Source organism: Pleurodeles waltl, chromosome 9 (assembly GCF_031143425.1).
Source record: "Pleurodeles waltl isolate 20211129_DDA chromosome 9, aPleWal1.hap1.20221129, whole genome shotgun sequence".
NCBI classification, from domain to species: Eukaryota; Metazoa; Chordata; class Amphibia; order Caudata; family Salamandridae; genus Pleurodeles; species Pleurodeles waltl.
In genome coordinates, this window is record NC_090448.1 from 342,088,299 (window position 1) to 342,106,407 (window position 18,109).

At 43.3% G+C, this 18,109-nt stretch overlaps 1 protein-coding gene across 1 annotated transcript in view; it reads left to right on the forward strand.

The window, feature by feature from the left end:
• The window catches only part of LOC138259284 (inositol-tetrakisphosphate 1-kinase-like), a 123,075-nt gene that overhangs the window by 90,764 nt on the left and 14,202 nt on the right, over positions 1–18,109 (forward strand). Inside the window, exons 3-6 of the mRNA XM_069206903.1 lie at positions 391–513; positions 8,109–8,226; positions 10,292–10,393; positions 16,912–16,952. Of these exons, the coding sequence (XP_069063004.1) occupies positions 391–513; positions 8,109–8,226; positions 10,292–10,393; positions 16,912–16,952 (384 nt within the window). The remainder of the gene's footprint in view (positions 1–390; positions 514–8,108; positions 8,227–10,291; positions 10,394–16,911; positions 16,953–18,109) is intronic.

Sequence of the window (18,109 nt, forward strand, 5' to 3'; positions counted from 1 at the left end):
ATACTATCTCATCATCAGTGTTTGTATATGTTTAAGGTGATTTCATATCTTTGAACCCATGGAAATGTACTTCCTCTATCAGAGGGCTGCAGGGCCCATTTCACTGTGCTGCGTTGTCCATTACAAATCCTGTCCACTTCAGAGTGTTTTGCTGCCTGTTGCACAGTGACATATTTATTACAAGATTTAAGTTGTAGCTATGTGAGAATTGATAGATTACTGTCACTTTCAGGGATTCTCTGGCTTTGTGAAACTTAAGTATTGTGTAGGGTATTGTTAAAATTGGTTGTACTTTGAATGCTGGGACATAATAGATTTAGGTTTTCGTAGAGCTCATTGCCAAGTAGGGTACCACAAGCCTCACCAACTATTTCCTTCATCTATCTGCAGATTGATCTGAGCCGGCCCATCTCGGACCAAGGCCCCTTTGATCTCATCATCCATAAGCTTTCTGACCTGATTGTTGAATCCGGCCATGACATCCAGTCTCATCACCTTATCCGCAGCTTCCAGGTGAGATCAAGTATCTTGAGCAATATTTAGGAGGTGTTTTGGAATCCTCTGGGGCAGGTTGCTGTACTTTAGGGAACCGAGTAATTACAAACATAGGTGGGAAAGTTCTTGTATATGTATGTATGTGTGTGTGTATATATATATGTATATATATATATATATATATATATATATATATATATATATAAAGACTTTATCTTTGGCACCTTTTGATGAATCTTCACAAACTTTTCCAAAAAATGTGTGCCCAAGGGTCTTGTTGTACATGGAAAGTTTTGGGGTGATGTTAAGTGGGGGCCAAGAAAAAGGAGGGGGGCTCAAAAAAATATGTTTCCCATTTTAATTCTCGTAGGGATTTTGAACAGGACTACAGCCCGAATTGCCAGATAGAATTACACCATATTTGGCCGGAAGGTATCTCTTTGTCCAGAAAGAGTGATTTTTGTTATTTGGTGTAAATTTGTTCAGTAGGTTTTGTTTTTTTTGAACTATTAAAAGAAAACAAATTTGTATATCTAGAGGTGCGAAGGCTTCACAAATACTACTGATCTCTTCCTAGTTGAAGTGTTGGCAGCCATTTTGAAACCTGGCTTCAGCTTCGACTCAAAAACAAGTGTTAAAAAAGAAAAGAAAAGGAGGCAAGATATGTTTACCCTAAAACTCTAGCCTTGGTCCAGGGGTCCCCCTGCAATCCACCAAGGTTTAAAAGTATTTTTCATTTTTAAAATCATTGTGAAATTGAATCTGTGAATTTCATCGTGAGTTGCGTCTGGGTGGTGGGTCAGGTCCCGGGGCAGTCTTGGGCAAAAAAAAGAGAGAGGCACATGGGCCCTCCCTCCTAGTAATTTCAGAAGCCCCAGGAACCACCACCTCCCTGGGGATATGCTTATTGAGAATATGGGGAGTGCACCCGCCGGTGCCCCAGGGGCCACCCCTTCCCCGGGGTAAGATATCGAGTTATAGTTACCTTAGGGCACGAGTTATAGTTACTTGAGATAATTCTAACAGCTGAATTTCTATGGTTTTGTACATTTAAAATATGAGCCTAACTATAACGTTCCTGTAAAATTTGTTTTTTTAAGTGTGTGTGTATGGATATATATATATATATATATATATATATATATATATATATATATATATATACCTGCAACAGAGCCCACATACCTCCAAGGATCAAGACCAACCACCTCCGTTGCATACTCCTCAACACCCGCTCAGCACGCTAGCACGCCATTGAGTCTGGGACCTGCTCGACTCCACCTCCCCGGACGTAGCCTTTCTAACTAAAACTTGGTGGAATGACTCCTCAGCACCCGACATAGCCATAGCCATCCCAAATGGATACAAAGTCGCACGCCGAGACCACACCAACAGAACTGGAGAAGGCATAGCCATCGTCCACAAAGCCACCCTCGAAGTCAAAACCACCCTGGACGACTCCTTCAGCGCCGCCGAACTCCTTCACTTCCAAGTCCGCACCGACCCCAACACCACGCTCAGAGGAACACTCATCTACAGACCCCCAGGACCCAGGGCACCTTTCAGCAACGCCATCGCCGACCTGGCCAGCACCCACGCACTCGCCTCCACGGACTACATCCTATTCTGGGACCTGAACTTTCACCTCGAAAACAACAATGACACCAAAACCACCACCCTGACCGAAAACCTCGCCAACCTCGGCTTCACACAGCTCGTCGACACACCCACCCACACAGCCGGTCACACCCTTGACCGTATCTTCTCCACAAGCAACCATGTCACCTTCAACCATACCACCGAACTCTACTGGACCGACCACCACTGCATCCATTTCACCTTCAAGAAACAGACAGAACACCACCTCACCGAACAACCACCACGCCGTCGATGGGGCAAAGTCACTGAATTTCAACTAACCACGCCCTAGCCCAGAAACCACCCGTCAACCCCACTGACCCTGACATCGCGGCTCACAACCTCAAGCTATGGATTAACAACTGCGCCGACCGCCTTGCTCCACTCAGAAAACCCTCCAACAACCACATCAACAAAAAAGCCACCTGGTTCACTGACGACCTCCAAGCCTCCAAACGCCACTGCCGAAAACTCAAGCAAATATGGCTACTTGAATACACTCTAGACAACCACATGGCACTCAAGGATGCCACACGCAAAAACCACCAACTCATCAGGCTAGCAAAAAGATCCTCCTTCAAAACCCACCTAGAAAACAACACCCACGACTGCAAAGAACTTTTCAGCATCGTAAAAGAACTCTGCAACCCAAACGCCACCGTCAACGACATCACCCCCTCCCAAGAACTATGCGACACCCTAGCAACCGCCTTCCACCAAAAAATCATGGACATCCACGACAGCTTCAACTGCCCTCACACTCCGGACGCTCCTACCCCACCCACCACGAACTCCACCCACTCCAGCCAACTGACCACCTGGACCAACATTAGCAACGACGATACCCGCAAGACCATGAACTCCATCCACTCCGGATCACCATCAGACCCCTGCCCACACCACGTCTTCAACAAAAGCAGACACAGCCATCACACCATACCTACGGAAAGCCATCAACATCTCCTTCCAAACTGCAAGATTCCCGGAAAGCTGAAAACACGCCAAAATCAACGCCCTTCTCAAGAAACCAAAGGCAGACCCCAAGGACCTGAAAAACTTCCGGCCCTTCTCTCTGCTCCCTTTTCCGGCGAAGGTCATCGAAAAAATCGTCAACACTGAGCTCACTCGGTACCTCAAAGACAAAAACATCCTCGATCCCTCCCAGTCAGGCTTCAGACGCAACCACAGCACCGAAACCGCCCTCCTCGCCGCCACAGACGACATCAGAAGCCACCTTGACAATGGAGAGACATCAGCCCTCATCCTCCTAGACCTATCAGCAGCCTTTGACACCGTCTGTCACCACACCCTAAAATCCTGCCTCCACACAGCAGGAATCCAGGACCAAGCCCTCGAATGGACCACATCCTTCCTCGCCGGCAGAACCCAAAGAGTCCGCCTCCCCCGTACCAATCCAAAGCCTTCAACATCATTAGCGGCGTACCCCATGGCTCATCCCTCAGCCCGACGCTGTTCAACATCCACATGGCCCCCATCGCATAAGTGGCCCGCCAGCACAACCTCAACATCATCTCCTACGCCGACGACACCCAACTCATCCTCTCCCTCACCAAGGACCCGCACACCACCAAAACCAACCTCCACAAGGGACTAAAAGCCATTGCCGACTGGATGAGAGACAGCCGGCTAAAACTGAACTCGGACAAAACAGAGGTCCTCATCCTTGGGCGCAACCCCTCCGCCTGGGACAGCTCATGGTGGCCGTCCACACTGGGTCCCCCACCGACACCCACCAACAGCGCACGAAACCTCTGCTTCACCCTCGACTCCTCACTCTCCATGTCAAAGCTGGTCAGCGCCATCTCCTCCTCCTGCTACAACACCCTCTGCATGCTTCGCAGAGTCTACAAATGGATCCCAACAGAAACAAGAAAAACAGTAACTCAGGCCCTCGTCAGCAGCAGACTCGACTACGGCAACGCCCTCTACACCGGTATCTCATCCAAACTCCTCCAACGCATCCAAAACGCCTCCGCCCGACTCATCCTCAACATCCCTCGCCACTGCCACATCACCCTTCACCTAAGAGACCTTCACTGGCTCCTCGTCAACAAGAGGATCACCTTCAAGCTCCTCACCCACGCACACAAGGCACTCCACAACACCGGACCATCATACCTGAACAACAGACTGAGCTTCTACACCCCCACCCGGCATCTCCGCTCTGCTAACCTCGCATCCATCCCCCGCATCCGACGCAAAGCTTCCGGCGGCAGATCATTCTCTTACCTCGCCGCCAAGACCCAGAACACCATCCCGCCGGATCTACGACAGACCCAGGACCTTTTTTCCTTCAGAAAACTCCTCAAGACTTGGCTCTTCGAGCAATAGCAGCACCCTCCCCCCCCCAGCACCTTGAAACCCTCACAGGTATGTAGCGCACTTTACAAATTGATTGATTGATTGATTGATTAATGAAAACCAAATTCTTCCTCATCACTGCAGACACTGTAAATTAAATAGCTTCAACATGGCTTAAGAGGGGGAAAATGTGTGATTCATTCTCAGAATTTCCACAAAGTGCCATATCGTTTGTGATCACACTAGATAATAAACTGAATATGGTGTCACACATTAAATCATCAACAATGTATGCCTACTATCCACTATGGTCACTCAACCATTACATACCAGAGTGACTTTGAATAATCTGTAGAAGAACTACTAATATCACATCCACTCTACGGGCACTATTTGCTACCAAGTCTCCCAGCAAGGCTTCCCTGAAGTGAGAAGGCAGCTGCCTTATTTTTTTATAACCATTTTTATTTTGTAAAAAAACAAAATGGCCGCTGCACAATTTGATCACAAAATTAAGGCATGAGATATGGTAATGGCCAGAGCTGACAACTTTGAAACTGGGGAACCATGTTCGAGTCCTGATTTCGGCCCAACATCCGGTGGTTCTGGGGAAATCTCTCAATTTCTCTGTAATTGAACCTAACTTTGTGTAATGTAATCTAGTTCTCCTGTAAAGTGTTCTAAAACCTTTTGTCCAAGATTGCGCTATATAAAACTGCATATAAAAATAGTGCTAGTTTTGATATTATTAGTTGCCACGTGTGGCTAGATACAAGCATTTGCAGCATTTTCAAGGCCCCACTTCTAAATGTCTAACAAATACATTAAATATGTAAAGGAGCAACACAACTTTACATTGATCAGAAACCCTACTTTCCCTGAAGTTTCATATCGTCCTGCACCATCCCAGCTAATGCGTCTAAGATCTGGAATGAGTAACTGAAAGTCTTCTGTCTTCAAACACAAATTAAAAAAATACCTTTACATATACAAAACTCCTGACTGCTCCAATAAATTAAATTTTCATGATGTCTTAGTATAAACCAATATTGCCTGATTTCCTCTTGGTGTAAACTACTGTTGTCATCCTGAGTCAAACCACTGCGGGCTATTGCCCTTTAAAATACTTTTCAAATGTTTCTTAACTTTTGTTCTATTTGTATATACATCTGACATACTTTAGTTATTCTTCTTTCCGCATGTGCTGTAAATATTATGACATGACATTTTGTATGTTCTCTGACTACATCCACAATTTCCTTTTGACCTCTCTCATTTGTAAAGTTCTATGATGAAGGTTCAGGGCGGAATTTGTGCTATATCTATCTTTCCAAAATAAATAAAATACATTTCCACAATGCATAATCACGTGGATTGTTCACCTTGCAGTCAGTCCACTGAAATGCACACAGAGGACTAGGAAGGAGCCTGAAAATAATTCTGAGTTTTACATGATTCTTTGTGCACTCATTTAGGACTTAATGCATCAGCAAAAAAAATCAGAAATCTACTGGTCTTATATGTAACTATCTAATTCATATATTTATGTATCCTTTTGTGACTGGGGCCCATGGGACATTTGCTGCTTTTGAAGAACATCTAAGGAGGTGGCATTATCTTGATTCTTCTTTAGTTTTTTTTAAAACCCTGGTGACTTTATTTCAGATAAATGAAGAGTGGAACATACTATGAAAGTTAAAGGGTAAAGTTACTGTGCGGTTACTTTCCTTCAGAGACACTTTGTTGGCTAACTCTCTCTATAAGAGGTACCACAAAAGTTGAACAGGATGACGTGTTCTATGCTTCTTCCTCTCTCTTTATCGCCTTTGGTTCAGGTATCAAAGGGAAGAAACCATCCACTGCTTTGTAGAATAGACACTGCTACCTAGAGCAGATGAGTCTGTCCATTGCTACCCAGAGTACATAGATGTGCCCACTTGCTACATGAAGTAAATGAGTGCGTTCACTGCTTCCTAGAGTAGATGGTTGTCTCCGCTGCTACCTAAAATAAATGGGTGTTTCCACTGCTACCTAGAGTAAATGAGTGTGTCCACTGCTACCTAGAGTAGAAGCATGTGGTAAACCGGTTTATGGTCTGGCTTGACAACAGAGCTGTCGCCATGCAATTACGTGAGGTGAGCATCACTAGAGAGGGATTTTTGCTTCACCCACATGTTGGGAGCCAGGAGTACATGTTTTGATTGTGCGGGATATGTGTGCTTCCCCAAATAAATAGCTTGCCCTCCATGTAGCTATGATCATTTTGTTTATTTATCCAACTGCCTAAGCTTGAAATTTCAGAGGCACACACATGACATTGAAGTGCTATTTAAGTGTCTTTCATCACTAGATAGTTTTATGTTGCTTTTCTTTGGCACACAGAACAGATGGGAGGAAGGCAGTTGTTAACCTACATTGACATTGAGGTCTGGCTTGACAGTGCAATTGTCACCTGATCTTTTACCCTACACCATAATTATTCTACAGTTCTTTCCTTCTGCGCAAATACATATCCATTCCCATGCTACTTACTTGAAGTGCTCCACATTGCCATACAACAGTCCTATAAAGCCAGAACTATTGGCATTACCAATGCTTGTACTGCTCGTGCTAATTCTGGTGTACAAGCACGACCATTTTTTATTATTGGCTTTGAATCAATTGCGGTCCACGTGGTCTGTGGCCGATATCAGGGCATATGTAAAGAGGTGTTTAGGCCCGACCTTAATGGCAAACACCTGGCTATCGCTCAATACTTTTATTATGCATTTCACAAATGAATGCCCAGAGTTCCCCTTTGTCTTATCTTGAGACAACCAGGACACCCCACTACAGGCAGTTTCTTCTTACTTCTTTGGACATCGGTGGAACAGAGGAACAGTGAAAAGGTAATTCCCTGATTAATTACTATTAATCTCCATTGCACTGACCCACACTGTTCCTGTGTCACAGTCCTAGACCACTTCCACGCCCTCACATTCCATTGACCTTCACTATGCTTTGCTGTTCTGCAGAAAAGGAACAAGGGAGGTGGGTTAGTCCTTTTGTACTCTGCCTGGTGGTAGGAATCCTAAAGACATTTACAGGCCAGGAGGCCCTTACCAGGGGATTGGCTATCTTTCCCACCATTAGGGCTGTGGCCAGGAAGTCAAGGGCTCATTGAGATGAAGATTAGTCAGGGCAGCGGTGAAAGTAGTTATTGCTTTATGTGTGAACAGAGCAAAACGTGAAGTCTATCATAGCAGGAAAGTGTGCATTATATGTATATTCCAAAACATGCTTGAAATATGAACTTCACTTTTTAGGTCCGAGTTATTTTTAAGTGAGAAGGTCATGTTATCAAGTCAGCTTCAGGGTGGATGTATGTCAAAGTATCGAGTGACAAAATATCCTCCTGCTTACAATAATGTATTCAGACTAGCGTCTACCACATTATCTCAAATGTAATATATATATATATAGGTAAGAGTGGGTAAATCCAGCGAAGCTAACACCGTTATTTACAGCACTTTGAAACTGCAAAAATGTTTATCAAGCACTTTGTCAAATGTTTCTAGGTGTTATTAAATGTACTGGGAGCACCACAGTGCAGGTCGAACTGCTTGGCAGGATGGTTCAGCTTTTGACTTAGCTTGGCTGTTATTCACTTCCAGGCATATCTAGAGACTTCCACCAGCACCATCTTGCTGGATCCCCTGCCGGCCATGCGAACACTTCTGGATAGGTTTGATTCCTACAGGCTGCTTCACGACCTTCAGTCATTATACCAAGGTCAGTATCTGTGTGCCTTACAATTCTCCCTTAATTGCATGGTGTCGCATTGCGACTGCTTTCACTTTGACGAGACTGCCTTTTTATGGGCGAGCGCAAAGCGCTCCGTCCATTCTGTAATCTTTCTTTGGGCTTCAAACCACGCCCATGTCACATCAGTCACTTACATTGGTTCGTGGGCTTGCCTTTTAAAATCCGCTTGCTTTCATTTGTGAAAGGCATGCATACGTCATGCCTTTTCCGGTGTTTAGCCCACCTACAGAGCACCAGTAAAGTACTAAAAACATACGAGGCTCGATGTTTTCAGCCTGGGGTCCGGACTACTTTATCTGTTTATTTTCCACACAGCGCAATTGCGCTGCATTTTACATAGTGCTCTAACTCGAACAAATGCGAGACCCATTGCATTGAAAATGCTTGTTTCAATCTGCTGTAATTTTTCTAACATCAGTTTACCTCTGTCCTTCTCTTGAAATTGCAACCCTTTGAACAATGATTGGATTCGTTCGGAATCACACTTTCAGAACAAAATACCGAAATTCTAACAATAATGGTCTTTATTGCATTCAGTGGAAAAAACATCTAAAATGTTTGAAGAATATAAATACATTTGGATTTAAACCATCCAGGCTTCTGTGTTAGATTGAGTGGCACATATGTACATTTGTAAAGTGCACATTCACCCCCAAAGATAAGTAAGAGGTATTTCTTACCAGTCTTCAAAAGTGTGAAAGGCTGAGTGGGTCCTCTTGGATTTGAACATGTGGCCCAGAGGTCAAACACAGGTGTTTGACCTGGATGCATTAGTCCACTGAGCAACCAGATGTGACACAATAATTGGCATCCATGGCTATCTACAAGAGTTACCTCATATCCAGTCCCATGGCCCCCTCCATTAATTTTGAAAGGATAACTCTATTGTCTGCTACCGATATGTAATATGTCACCTTCATGGATCCAAGCTGAGACCGCTTCATTCTTTATTTCATTCATTCATTGGTTCACCCTACGGGTGTGCGAAGGACTTAAACTGTTGAACCTGTTAACTCCTTAATTTGTCTCACCCATTTTCCTGGGATACCAAAAGGTAACGGGTTGGCAATATAATTTCATTCCATTGTTCAGGAAACAATTTCCTCGCAGCTGGATTGCTTTATTGCTGTGGAATCTGTTTCCCAAAGAACTTATAAAACTGTTACCAGAGCGAAAGACTGCTATTGAAAGGCTTGTATGAAAGTAATTTTAGCCATCCCTTTATTTCAACACTTATACCCCTTCATTAAAAGACAATACTAGCAGCACAGCTTATAAATCGGTTTCCCAAAGTAACTTGTAGTTTGTCTTAACCTGTTTTCACTATGAGTGAGCTCAATGCTCATTTTTTCCAGTAAGTGTAAAATATACAGGTTACATCAGGTGAAAATAACATCTGAATGTTATTTCCACATTTATATATTTGATATTATGTATGATATTTGTAATATATTTGTTGCTTTCATATAGTATTGAAGCAGTCCAGAGACTGTTTCAACGGGCTAAGAAAACATTATATGATTACAAGTCTCGTATACCAGGTTACTTGTGTTTTTATAAATGTCTGGCATCACGCTAATGAGTGTGAAATGTAAATGAAATGACATTGAGCGTGCATAGCTTCTTAAAGCAATCGCTTCATTTATTATTGAATGTAGCATTTCTTGTCAGCTATATATAAGGGCTCTGGGGAGGCTGCATAGATATGTTTACTCTAAAACCCTGCAAAGTTTGAGAATACCTTTCAAAACACAATATTGCTAATGCTCCTAGTTTAGAATGTCAACTGTGGTGAGCAGGTGGCTTCCTGATTATCAGGTGTGTGTCTGTCACGAAGGAGGAGGTGTGGCATGGCTTACGTGGGCATTTTCACATAGGGCTTCAAAATGTCAAGGGCCCACCCTAATGCATCCCACTGTGTGAGCTTTGGTGTGGAGTGGGCTGGGGGCTGTAGTTCGTTTAGATGGTACTACATCAAATTCAATACTTTTCGTTGGTAATTTGTCTGACACACACTCCTTTTCTTTTGCAGCGGACAGTCGTGTTTTCTCACCACCCTACGTGGAGCTGATCACGAGCGACCAGCAAGAGATCCGGAAACTAGTTAGGGAGCGGCGACTCACCTTCCCCTTCAGTGAGTCAGCGGCTATGTTAATCATTCACACAGGTTCTGATTAACTAAGGGTGAGGCAGAGACAGGCACCACAAGGCGTCCCCGGTGTCACTAAACTCACTCTATGTAGGGTCAGTCCACTCCCAAATATTGGTCACATTCCTCAGATGGGAGCAAGGCTTCTTATCTTGGAGAACAGCAGTTCAGGATCTCAGCTGGAGGGCAGAGGAAGCAGGTTTTTGAAGGGTGGGGCTCTGTGGTCTGCAAATGTTTGTGTATCTAGAAACGCAGGCACTACTCCGACAGCATGACAGTACCCACCCTGAAATAGTTAACTTTCTGTTAATGCTCCAATTAAGATGCTGTTGCAGAGGCAAGGATCACACATGTGTGCTTGTTTGATAGATTTTTTTGAGGGTGCAGACTTAATGGTTGTTACTATTACCAGTAGTATTTATTTTCTAAATTTTGCATGGTTGATTGGCTAAGCTCAAAGACATCAGAGCATGTGACATGTATTGTGCATTCCTTGACTATCTTGCATGGTAAATATATTGCATCAACTGCATTGTCATACTAGTATAATAGATGAATACGTGATATGTTTATGGAGTTAGGTGGATGATGGTAATATACTTACCATGATGATGTGATAGGCAGAGTACTAGATACAATATCATTTTGTAGGTTGATACTGATGACCTCCATATAGTGTCTACAACTGTTGATGTAGTTGCCTTGGCAGTTTATGGATGCTGATTCCACTTTGCTACCCTAGTACTTTGAGGGCTACGTGCCTAGAAGTGCGTGAGTGCCAGGAGATGTGCTCAAACTTTCCAGTTATTTTAGAGAATGTGATGTTGACTTTGAACTCCTGCTTTTGCTCTGGTTACATTCCACTAGCTGTGTGTGATGTCTCAGTCAGGGAACGCTACACTGTTCCGGGGTCACATTCTCTGGGTCGGAACTCAAAAGGATGATAAACAAGGCCAGCCTACAGCTGTCTTTAGAAGATTTGGATCTTTTCAATACTTTTCACACTGACCCTTGGCTGCAGCAGTGAACTCTGCACTGCTCCCAGGGAATGTAGCTTGACAGCATGTGAGTACTTGCAGCAAGTGCAGCAGTAATACAGTCAGTGTAGGTGGTTGGCTGTGGATCCGAAGCAGGCGCTATCTAAGCTGACAAAAGACCATTAGGTCTGCCTGAAAGTCAGGACCGAAGATGATGATCCAGGCCTCAAATTAGCTGCAGATGACAACAGTGGAGACGGTGGTAACAAAGGCTTGGTGGCATCTTCCAAGCGATAACTGGCCATCAATATGTTGTGGAAATCTGAAGTAGCAAGTGAGCCTTCTGCTATTCCCAGGGTAGGACTGGCCTAAAGGGCAATCAGGCAGTGCCTGAAGGGCTAGTCTGACAGTACAGTGTTTGGGCCGTTTTTTTATCGTTTGTGGGCCTATTACTACAAATGATACCTGTTGCAAGCACAAATGCATGCATTCTTCCATACAACACTTATACAACATATTTTTACAAATTCAAAGATGTCCCAAATCACAAACAGGATTGACTTTTTCTGAATTCCCTAATGAGGGCCACTTTTATTTTCCTGCCGGGCCTATTTTCTGTCCCACTCGCATACTGGCTAGTCCTACATATCCGCAGTTTCGCTATCCCAGAGCATCATCGCTCCACCTGTTAAAGTGTGCCTCTCCTGTAGCTCAACCTCCAGTGATCTGATAGGAATGGGCAAAAGGGACCAATCAAAGGCGGATATACCATTGCAGAAGGCTGCCCTATGTTGCTTGGCTGTGAACTATGCATTTTGTACAAAGAGCTTTGCCATTTGAAAATCAGCGGCTAAGAGGATTCAGCTGCGCTCAACGCTTCACTTCTACACATGCAGGCCAGGAAGGAGCAAAAAGTGAAAAGGGTAGAGGAAAATAAGAAATTATTCTAAAAGGAGAGAGAGCAAGAAGCTGACAGAGAGGGCAAGAAGAAGCAGGGCAAGCAGAAGGGAAGGTTGTGAAAGGTGAAAAAGTGAATAACAGTGGGAAAAAGATAACATAAAAGAACAGAAGATAGAACAAAAAGAGAAACAAAATGGCCAAAAACTCACAATGATGACATATTAAATGATATAGAGAATTCTGAACACTGGAGAGCGAGGTAGACAAGTGGAACAAAAAATAATAAAGGAACTCTGAAACAGTCAAAAAGGGCAAATTAACTGATTGAGAGACTTTGCAGAAAAATGAATCACAGATTGGGCATAAATGAATAAATAGAAATGAATGAAAATATAAAGACAACTGACACAAGCATAACCAGGTTCCGTATGTTGAAGGCTTTGACTACCCAGGATAGGATACAATTATCCTTGGTGGAATTAGGAAACCTGGCATTCTCGCTCGGCCACAATTGAAACAAAAGCGTGGTAGCATCTTCTGGGTAGTAAAAGACCATCAATTGAAAGAGATGGATCCAAAATTGATAAACATTAAACCTCTCCAAAGATAAGCCGAGTCATTTTTACTCAATTACAAGTGTTTTGGTGCATCGCAGTGTATCTTATAGTGGTTGCAAGTGGTGCAAAATGTCACTGCCAGTCTTATGTTTGAAATCCCAAAAACAACAATAGTAAAAGTTACTATCGCTTCCAATCCATAAATGAATTATTTTCAAGTTACGTCGCCTGACCCACAAAGCTCTAATGAAGACTGGCCCAAGCTATGTTATCATTACATTTCATCATCATTCACCTAACAGATCACCAAGATCTGGTTTCAGTGTTTATTTTTGGTTCCTAAAATCATGAGAATTAAATAAAGAGGACAATCTTTTTCTTCTTTAGCTGCTATGTCTTGGAATGACCTTCCCTTGATATTTAGCAGCACTATTGAACACTTAGCTTTTAGGAAAAAAACATGACTATTTTCACATTCTAAAATCCTCTCCGCTGCGCTAATTATCTTTTAGCGCCAGGAAGTCATTGGATATTTGTTAGCACTTTATAAATGTGACTCATTCTTTCAGTCACTCAAAAATATTACTGGGTGTGGCGTTGATGTTGAAGTTCCTTGTTACCTGTTATTGCACTTGTCTGGTTTTCCAATGTGAATGGTTTGTGCAGCACTCACTTTTTTCTACCTCTCCAGGTCATAATGCTTGATTTCAGTGGGTTGATGTTTAGGTGATTTTTGGCGCAATATCTTTCTTTTATTGACTTTTTGGGTCCAAGCAAGTAGAATGACAGGGTACAGGGGCAGGGGCAAAACAGTCCATATTCTTATCAATTCTAGGTATGTCATCAGTGCCTGCCAGTATTTCATCATGGATGCCGTAAGTAAGTAGATTGAAAAGCAGAGGGGCCCTAATGCAACCTTGCTCTACTCCTTAGTATATGACAAACAAATTACTTCTGGCGTCATTATTTCGACCTCTAATTTGGGCTTCAACGTCTTAGTAGAGGCTCACTATTAATCTTAGAAGGGCTGGGGGTAAGCCCGTGTGTTTTGCTTTAACCAAAGCATTTTCCTGTCAACCAAGGTGAAGGCTTGTGAAAGATCTAGAATGCCTCGAACAATGTGTGATAGAAATTGATGATCTGGTCTATGGTGGAAAGGTCCCTGAAGCCGCCCTGAGGGTGGGCAAGATATATTTTTCTTCAGCCCTTGAGCTCATGTGCTCCAAAATGTCCTTAGACGAAGAATTATTTCCTCAGTGTCAATGAAGTTGGTCGGTCTGTATGAGCTGGATTTGAATAATTTACTTTGCTTGAAGAGCGGCTCTATTAACTGTTTTCCATGATCCTAGGAAGCATACCTGGCTGGCAAATGTGAAAGCTGTTGATTGTTTTAATGGCCATCATTCTGTGAAATATTTGAAGCACTTGGGCCCATATTTATACTTTTTTTGCATCGCATTTGCGTCACTTTTTTACGCAAAAGCGTCGCAAACCTACAAAACACAATTATATTTTGTAAGTAGGCTCCGTTTTTGCATCAAAAATGACGTAAATGCAGCTCAAAAAAGTATACATATGGGCCCTATGGAAACATATAAGGTCCAGGAGCTTTAATGTCTTTAAAAGTCAGCACCACTTCAGTTATCATCTCCTCCATGAACCAAGCAACTGGGGCATAGTTGTTTGCTTCAGCATGTCTGTGTTGTTTATCTACTAGTCTAAGATAAGCTATAAATGTAGAACATATTTTAGAAATCTGTTATCCAAACCTCAGTGGGAATGTTTGCAGTAATATTGTTTGAGAATTTGCCATTTCTTTACCTACTGAGCACCAGAAAGTCTAGTAATCTTTTGCTGCTGCCACTTCACTAAGGAGATTAAAGATTTTTTTTTCTATGTTTTCATGAGAGTTTTATACCCCTCTCTTAAATTTTTAGGCCCAGATTTATACTTTTTGACCCAAACCTGCGTTCCTATAAGCTATGACGTTAGCCGGCGGTAAGGCCCAGTTAGCATCAAAATTATTGACCCTAACCGGGTTGGGGAGGCGTAGGGAAAACTGGAGGTTGTCCGTTAAAGAATGGCGCTAGTCAGGTTAGAGTAAAAAAAATGACTAACTTGACTAGCGTCATTATTTCCACACACAACCCCCATGGACATGACTCCTGTCTAAGTAAATACAGAAGTCATGCCCCCCAGCCCAATGGCCATGCCCAAGGGACATAAGTCCCCTGGGCATGGCTGTTGGGCACAGTGCCATGTAGGGGGGCCCAAGATAGGCCCCGCCTATTGCACTTTGCAAAAAAAAGAAAAATGCTTACCTGGACTTACCTGGGATGGGTCACCCATCCTTAGGTGTCCTCCAGGTGTGAGTGCGGTTGGGTGGGGGTATACCTGGGGGCAGGGAAGGTCACCTGTGGGCTGTTTCCATGGTCTCTGACCATGGAAAAAGGCCCACAGGTCCCCTAACTCCTGCCCTGACCCAGGTGTTAAATAATGGTGCTAAGCAGGCTTAGCGCCATTATTTAAGGCCTTCCTCCTCCCATCTGTGATTTTTGCACAGGAAGATAAATATTGTGCTAGGGCCTTTGAGTCAATTTTTGCCCGGGAACGCCTACCTTGCACCTCATTGACTCAAGATAGTTTTCCGCAGGCAAAAAATGACTTTAACACCAATATTTTGGCACTAGACATATCTAGCGTCAAAATCTAAATATGGAGGTAAGTTTGCGCCGGATTTGGGAGAAAAAAAAATGCAGCAAATCCGGCACAAACAGAGTCTAAATATGCGACTAGGTGTATTCTGCATTGCATTCCCTCTGTTTGTGGATCTTGTTGCAGTTAAGGCTTTGTGGAGAATGTGCTTCAGCCTATTTCTAATTCGAGGCATAGGTGATAACTTGAGTGGCATGATCTGCTACTCCTGAATCATCCCTGAGGACAGTATCAACCCATCCCTGGCAGGTGACACATGTTTAGGCATGCCTCGAAACAGATGGAGATCAGTAAGTGGGCTTGTCATTCAGGTTGCTACATGGCCGCCAACCTTGTCAACACTGATCCAATACCTTACCTAATTGCTGTGGGTGGGTGCTGTCCAAAGTTCTAGCTTTGTACCCAGATGTCCTGGAGAAGGGGATCATGGGTTGCTCTACCCTTACAATAGTTATTTTGTGAAATGACAAGAACAAGCTTTAAATGATCCACCCTCTTGCTTGCCTCTCACACAGTACTCTCCCTTTACCCCTATGTGCCCAGCCTGCCGCATCAATGAAAAAGCAAGGACTTGAATGATACAAGCCTAGTGAGCCCAGCATGTGAAAAACCTAGAAAGCAGGATGGTATCCTGTTGTTAGGACCCCACACCTAAAGTGCACTGAGGCCATTTGTGGGAAATAAGCATAGGGTGCTTCTCGCCCAAGAGAGCATGTGTAACGCAAGGTCATTTTCACAACAGGGCTGGGTGAATATAATCTTTTCGCTAACTTTCTGATCATTCTATATTCTCTGGTGGGAGTGCAGCACACATCCTTTAAGGTAAATTGAACCAACACCCTCCATAAAGGAGATGTGGTATTTGATCATGGAGCCTGGCCGTTGGGTAGTGGAGAGGCAATATGTGTCTACTCCCTGGATTGGGTTGATGCATTTTGTTTTGTGAGAGGAAGAAAAGCAAACAAAAATGTGGGGGGCACAAGGAACTGCACAACTGCAGCATCAAATGTTCCAATCCTACTGCTGTTAGAACAAAATAGATTGGACCACTAACTATTCCAGCCGACCAGCACAGAGTACTAGGCACTGCTTCCTGGCCTTCAATCCACGAGCGACTACAACACTTAATTTTCCTGTTATTTATTTTTACTGGCATTTAATGGAAATATTAGATACAGTAGTTAACGATCATTTTATTTTACACTTTATGGTGCTTGGATTGTTCAAAGTAACAACATTTTACAGTTTTACCCTTAGTTTGTAATTTTCACCGCACAACGCATACAGGCAACATATGTATTTGACACTTTTTGGAATCCAAGGTGTGGTGTAAGACTGTTTTATCTTTTTGCAGTTTGCAAAACTCGTGTGGCCCATGGATCAATCTCCCATGAGGTGAGTCAGTCCTATGCATGAACAAAAGGGTGGGTAGGTGTCTAAGATCAAATGCTTCGTGCAAAAAGATCTTTGTAGGCCCTCAAGAACATATAAGAGGGGGGAATGCAAGTTCATACCTCGGGTAAGTGTTTGATCACCATGCCGCTCAACCACAACATTGTAAAGTGAAATTGAAGCTGTTGTAAGGAATATAAAGTGCTTTAGAAGTGAGATCTTAAAACCGAAAGTTCCCATGCTTCCTTGGCCATAGATATCTACTACAATATAACTATATAACTTTCATTTTTACAGCTAGCTGTAATCACCTGTGGGTGTATTGTGGCATTGTACACCAGGTTTAAGTACACAGTCATAAAGAATATACTAATTTTCAGATAGAAGTTATACATATGTATCCTTTTGAAGAGGAAAAAACATGAAATGAGAGAGCTAGCCCAAAGTTCTGGTGGATAAAAAGTTAGGGACTTGATGGTAAGTAGAGAAACAGACTAGGGAGGTTGTTGCAAGGGTGGAGAGTGATGCAGGGTATGGGCAGAAAGGGGTAGAGATAAAGGAAAGGAATTAAAAAATAGGGAGGGTAGATAGGGCATATGTTGATGCATAGAAGGTAGGACGTTTTAGCGGAGACGGGGGCATGAAAAATACAGAAGAGGGACCTAGTGCCATTGGAAAAGTGAATGTGCGGAACAGGCTATTGAGGCAGATATCCTTATCTGAGTTTACTGCAATGCCCTAAATAGTCACATTTTGGAAACCGTTTGCACCGGGTTGCCCAAACAAAGTATTGAGTGAAGTGAAAATCTAGTAGAATGCATCTATGATATATATAGATATGAGGTATTTCTTCTTCATCTGCGTTGTCTCCCCTGCACCTGAACGCCGGCGGTGCCAGTGTTAGGCGCGCGCCTACCGCGTTCAGAAATCCACACTCCCTCCTCCAATCACAGGAAGGCAGGCACTCCATGAAGCGAGGTGAACTCAAATCTATATTTTTCTTAGAATGCGAGAACAGGAACACGTTTCGGCATAAAAATGCCTTTGTCAACCTGCTCGCAGCCATAGATTCCCAATATGCATACCCACACAAAAACACATTTACAAAACAACCTTTATTTTATATAACAACCTTGCCATAACATGTTTGCTTCAATTTC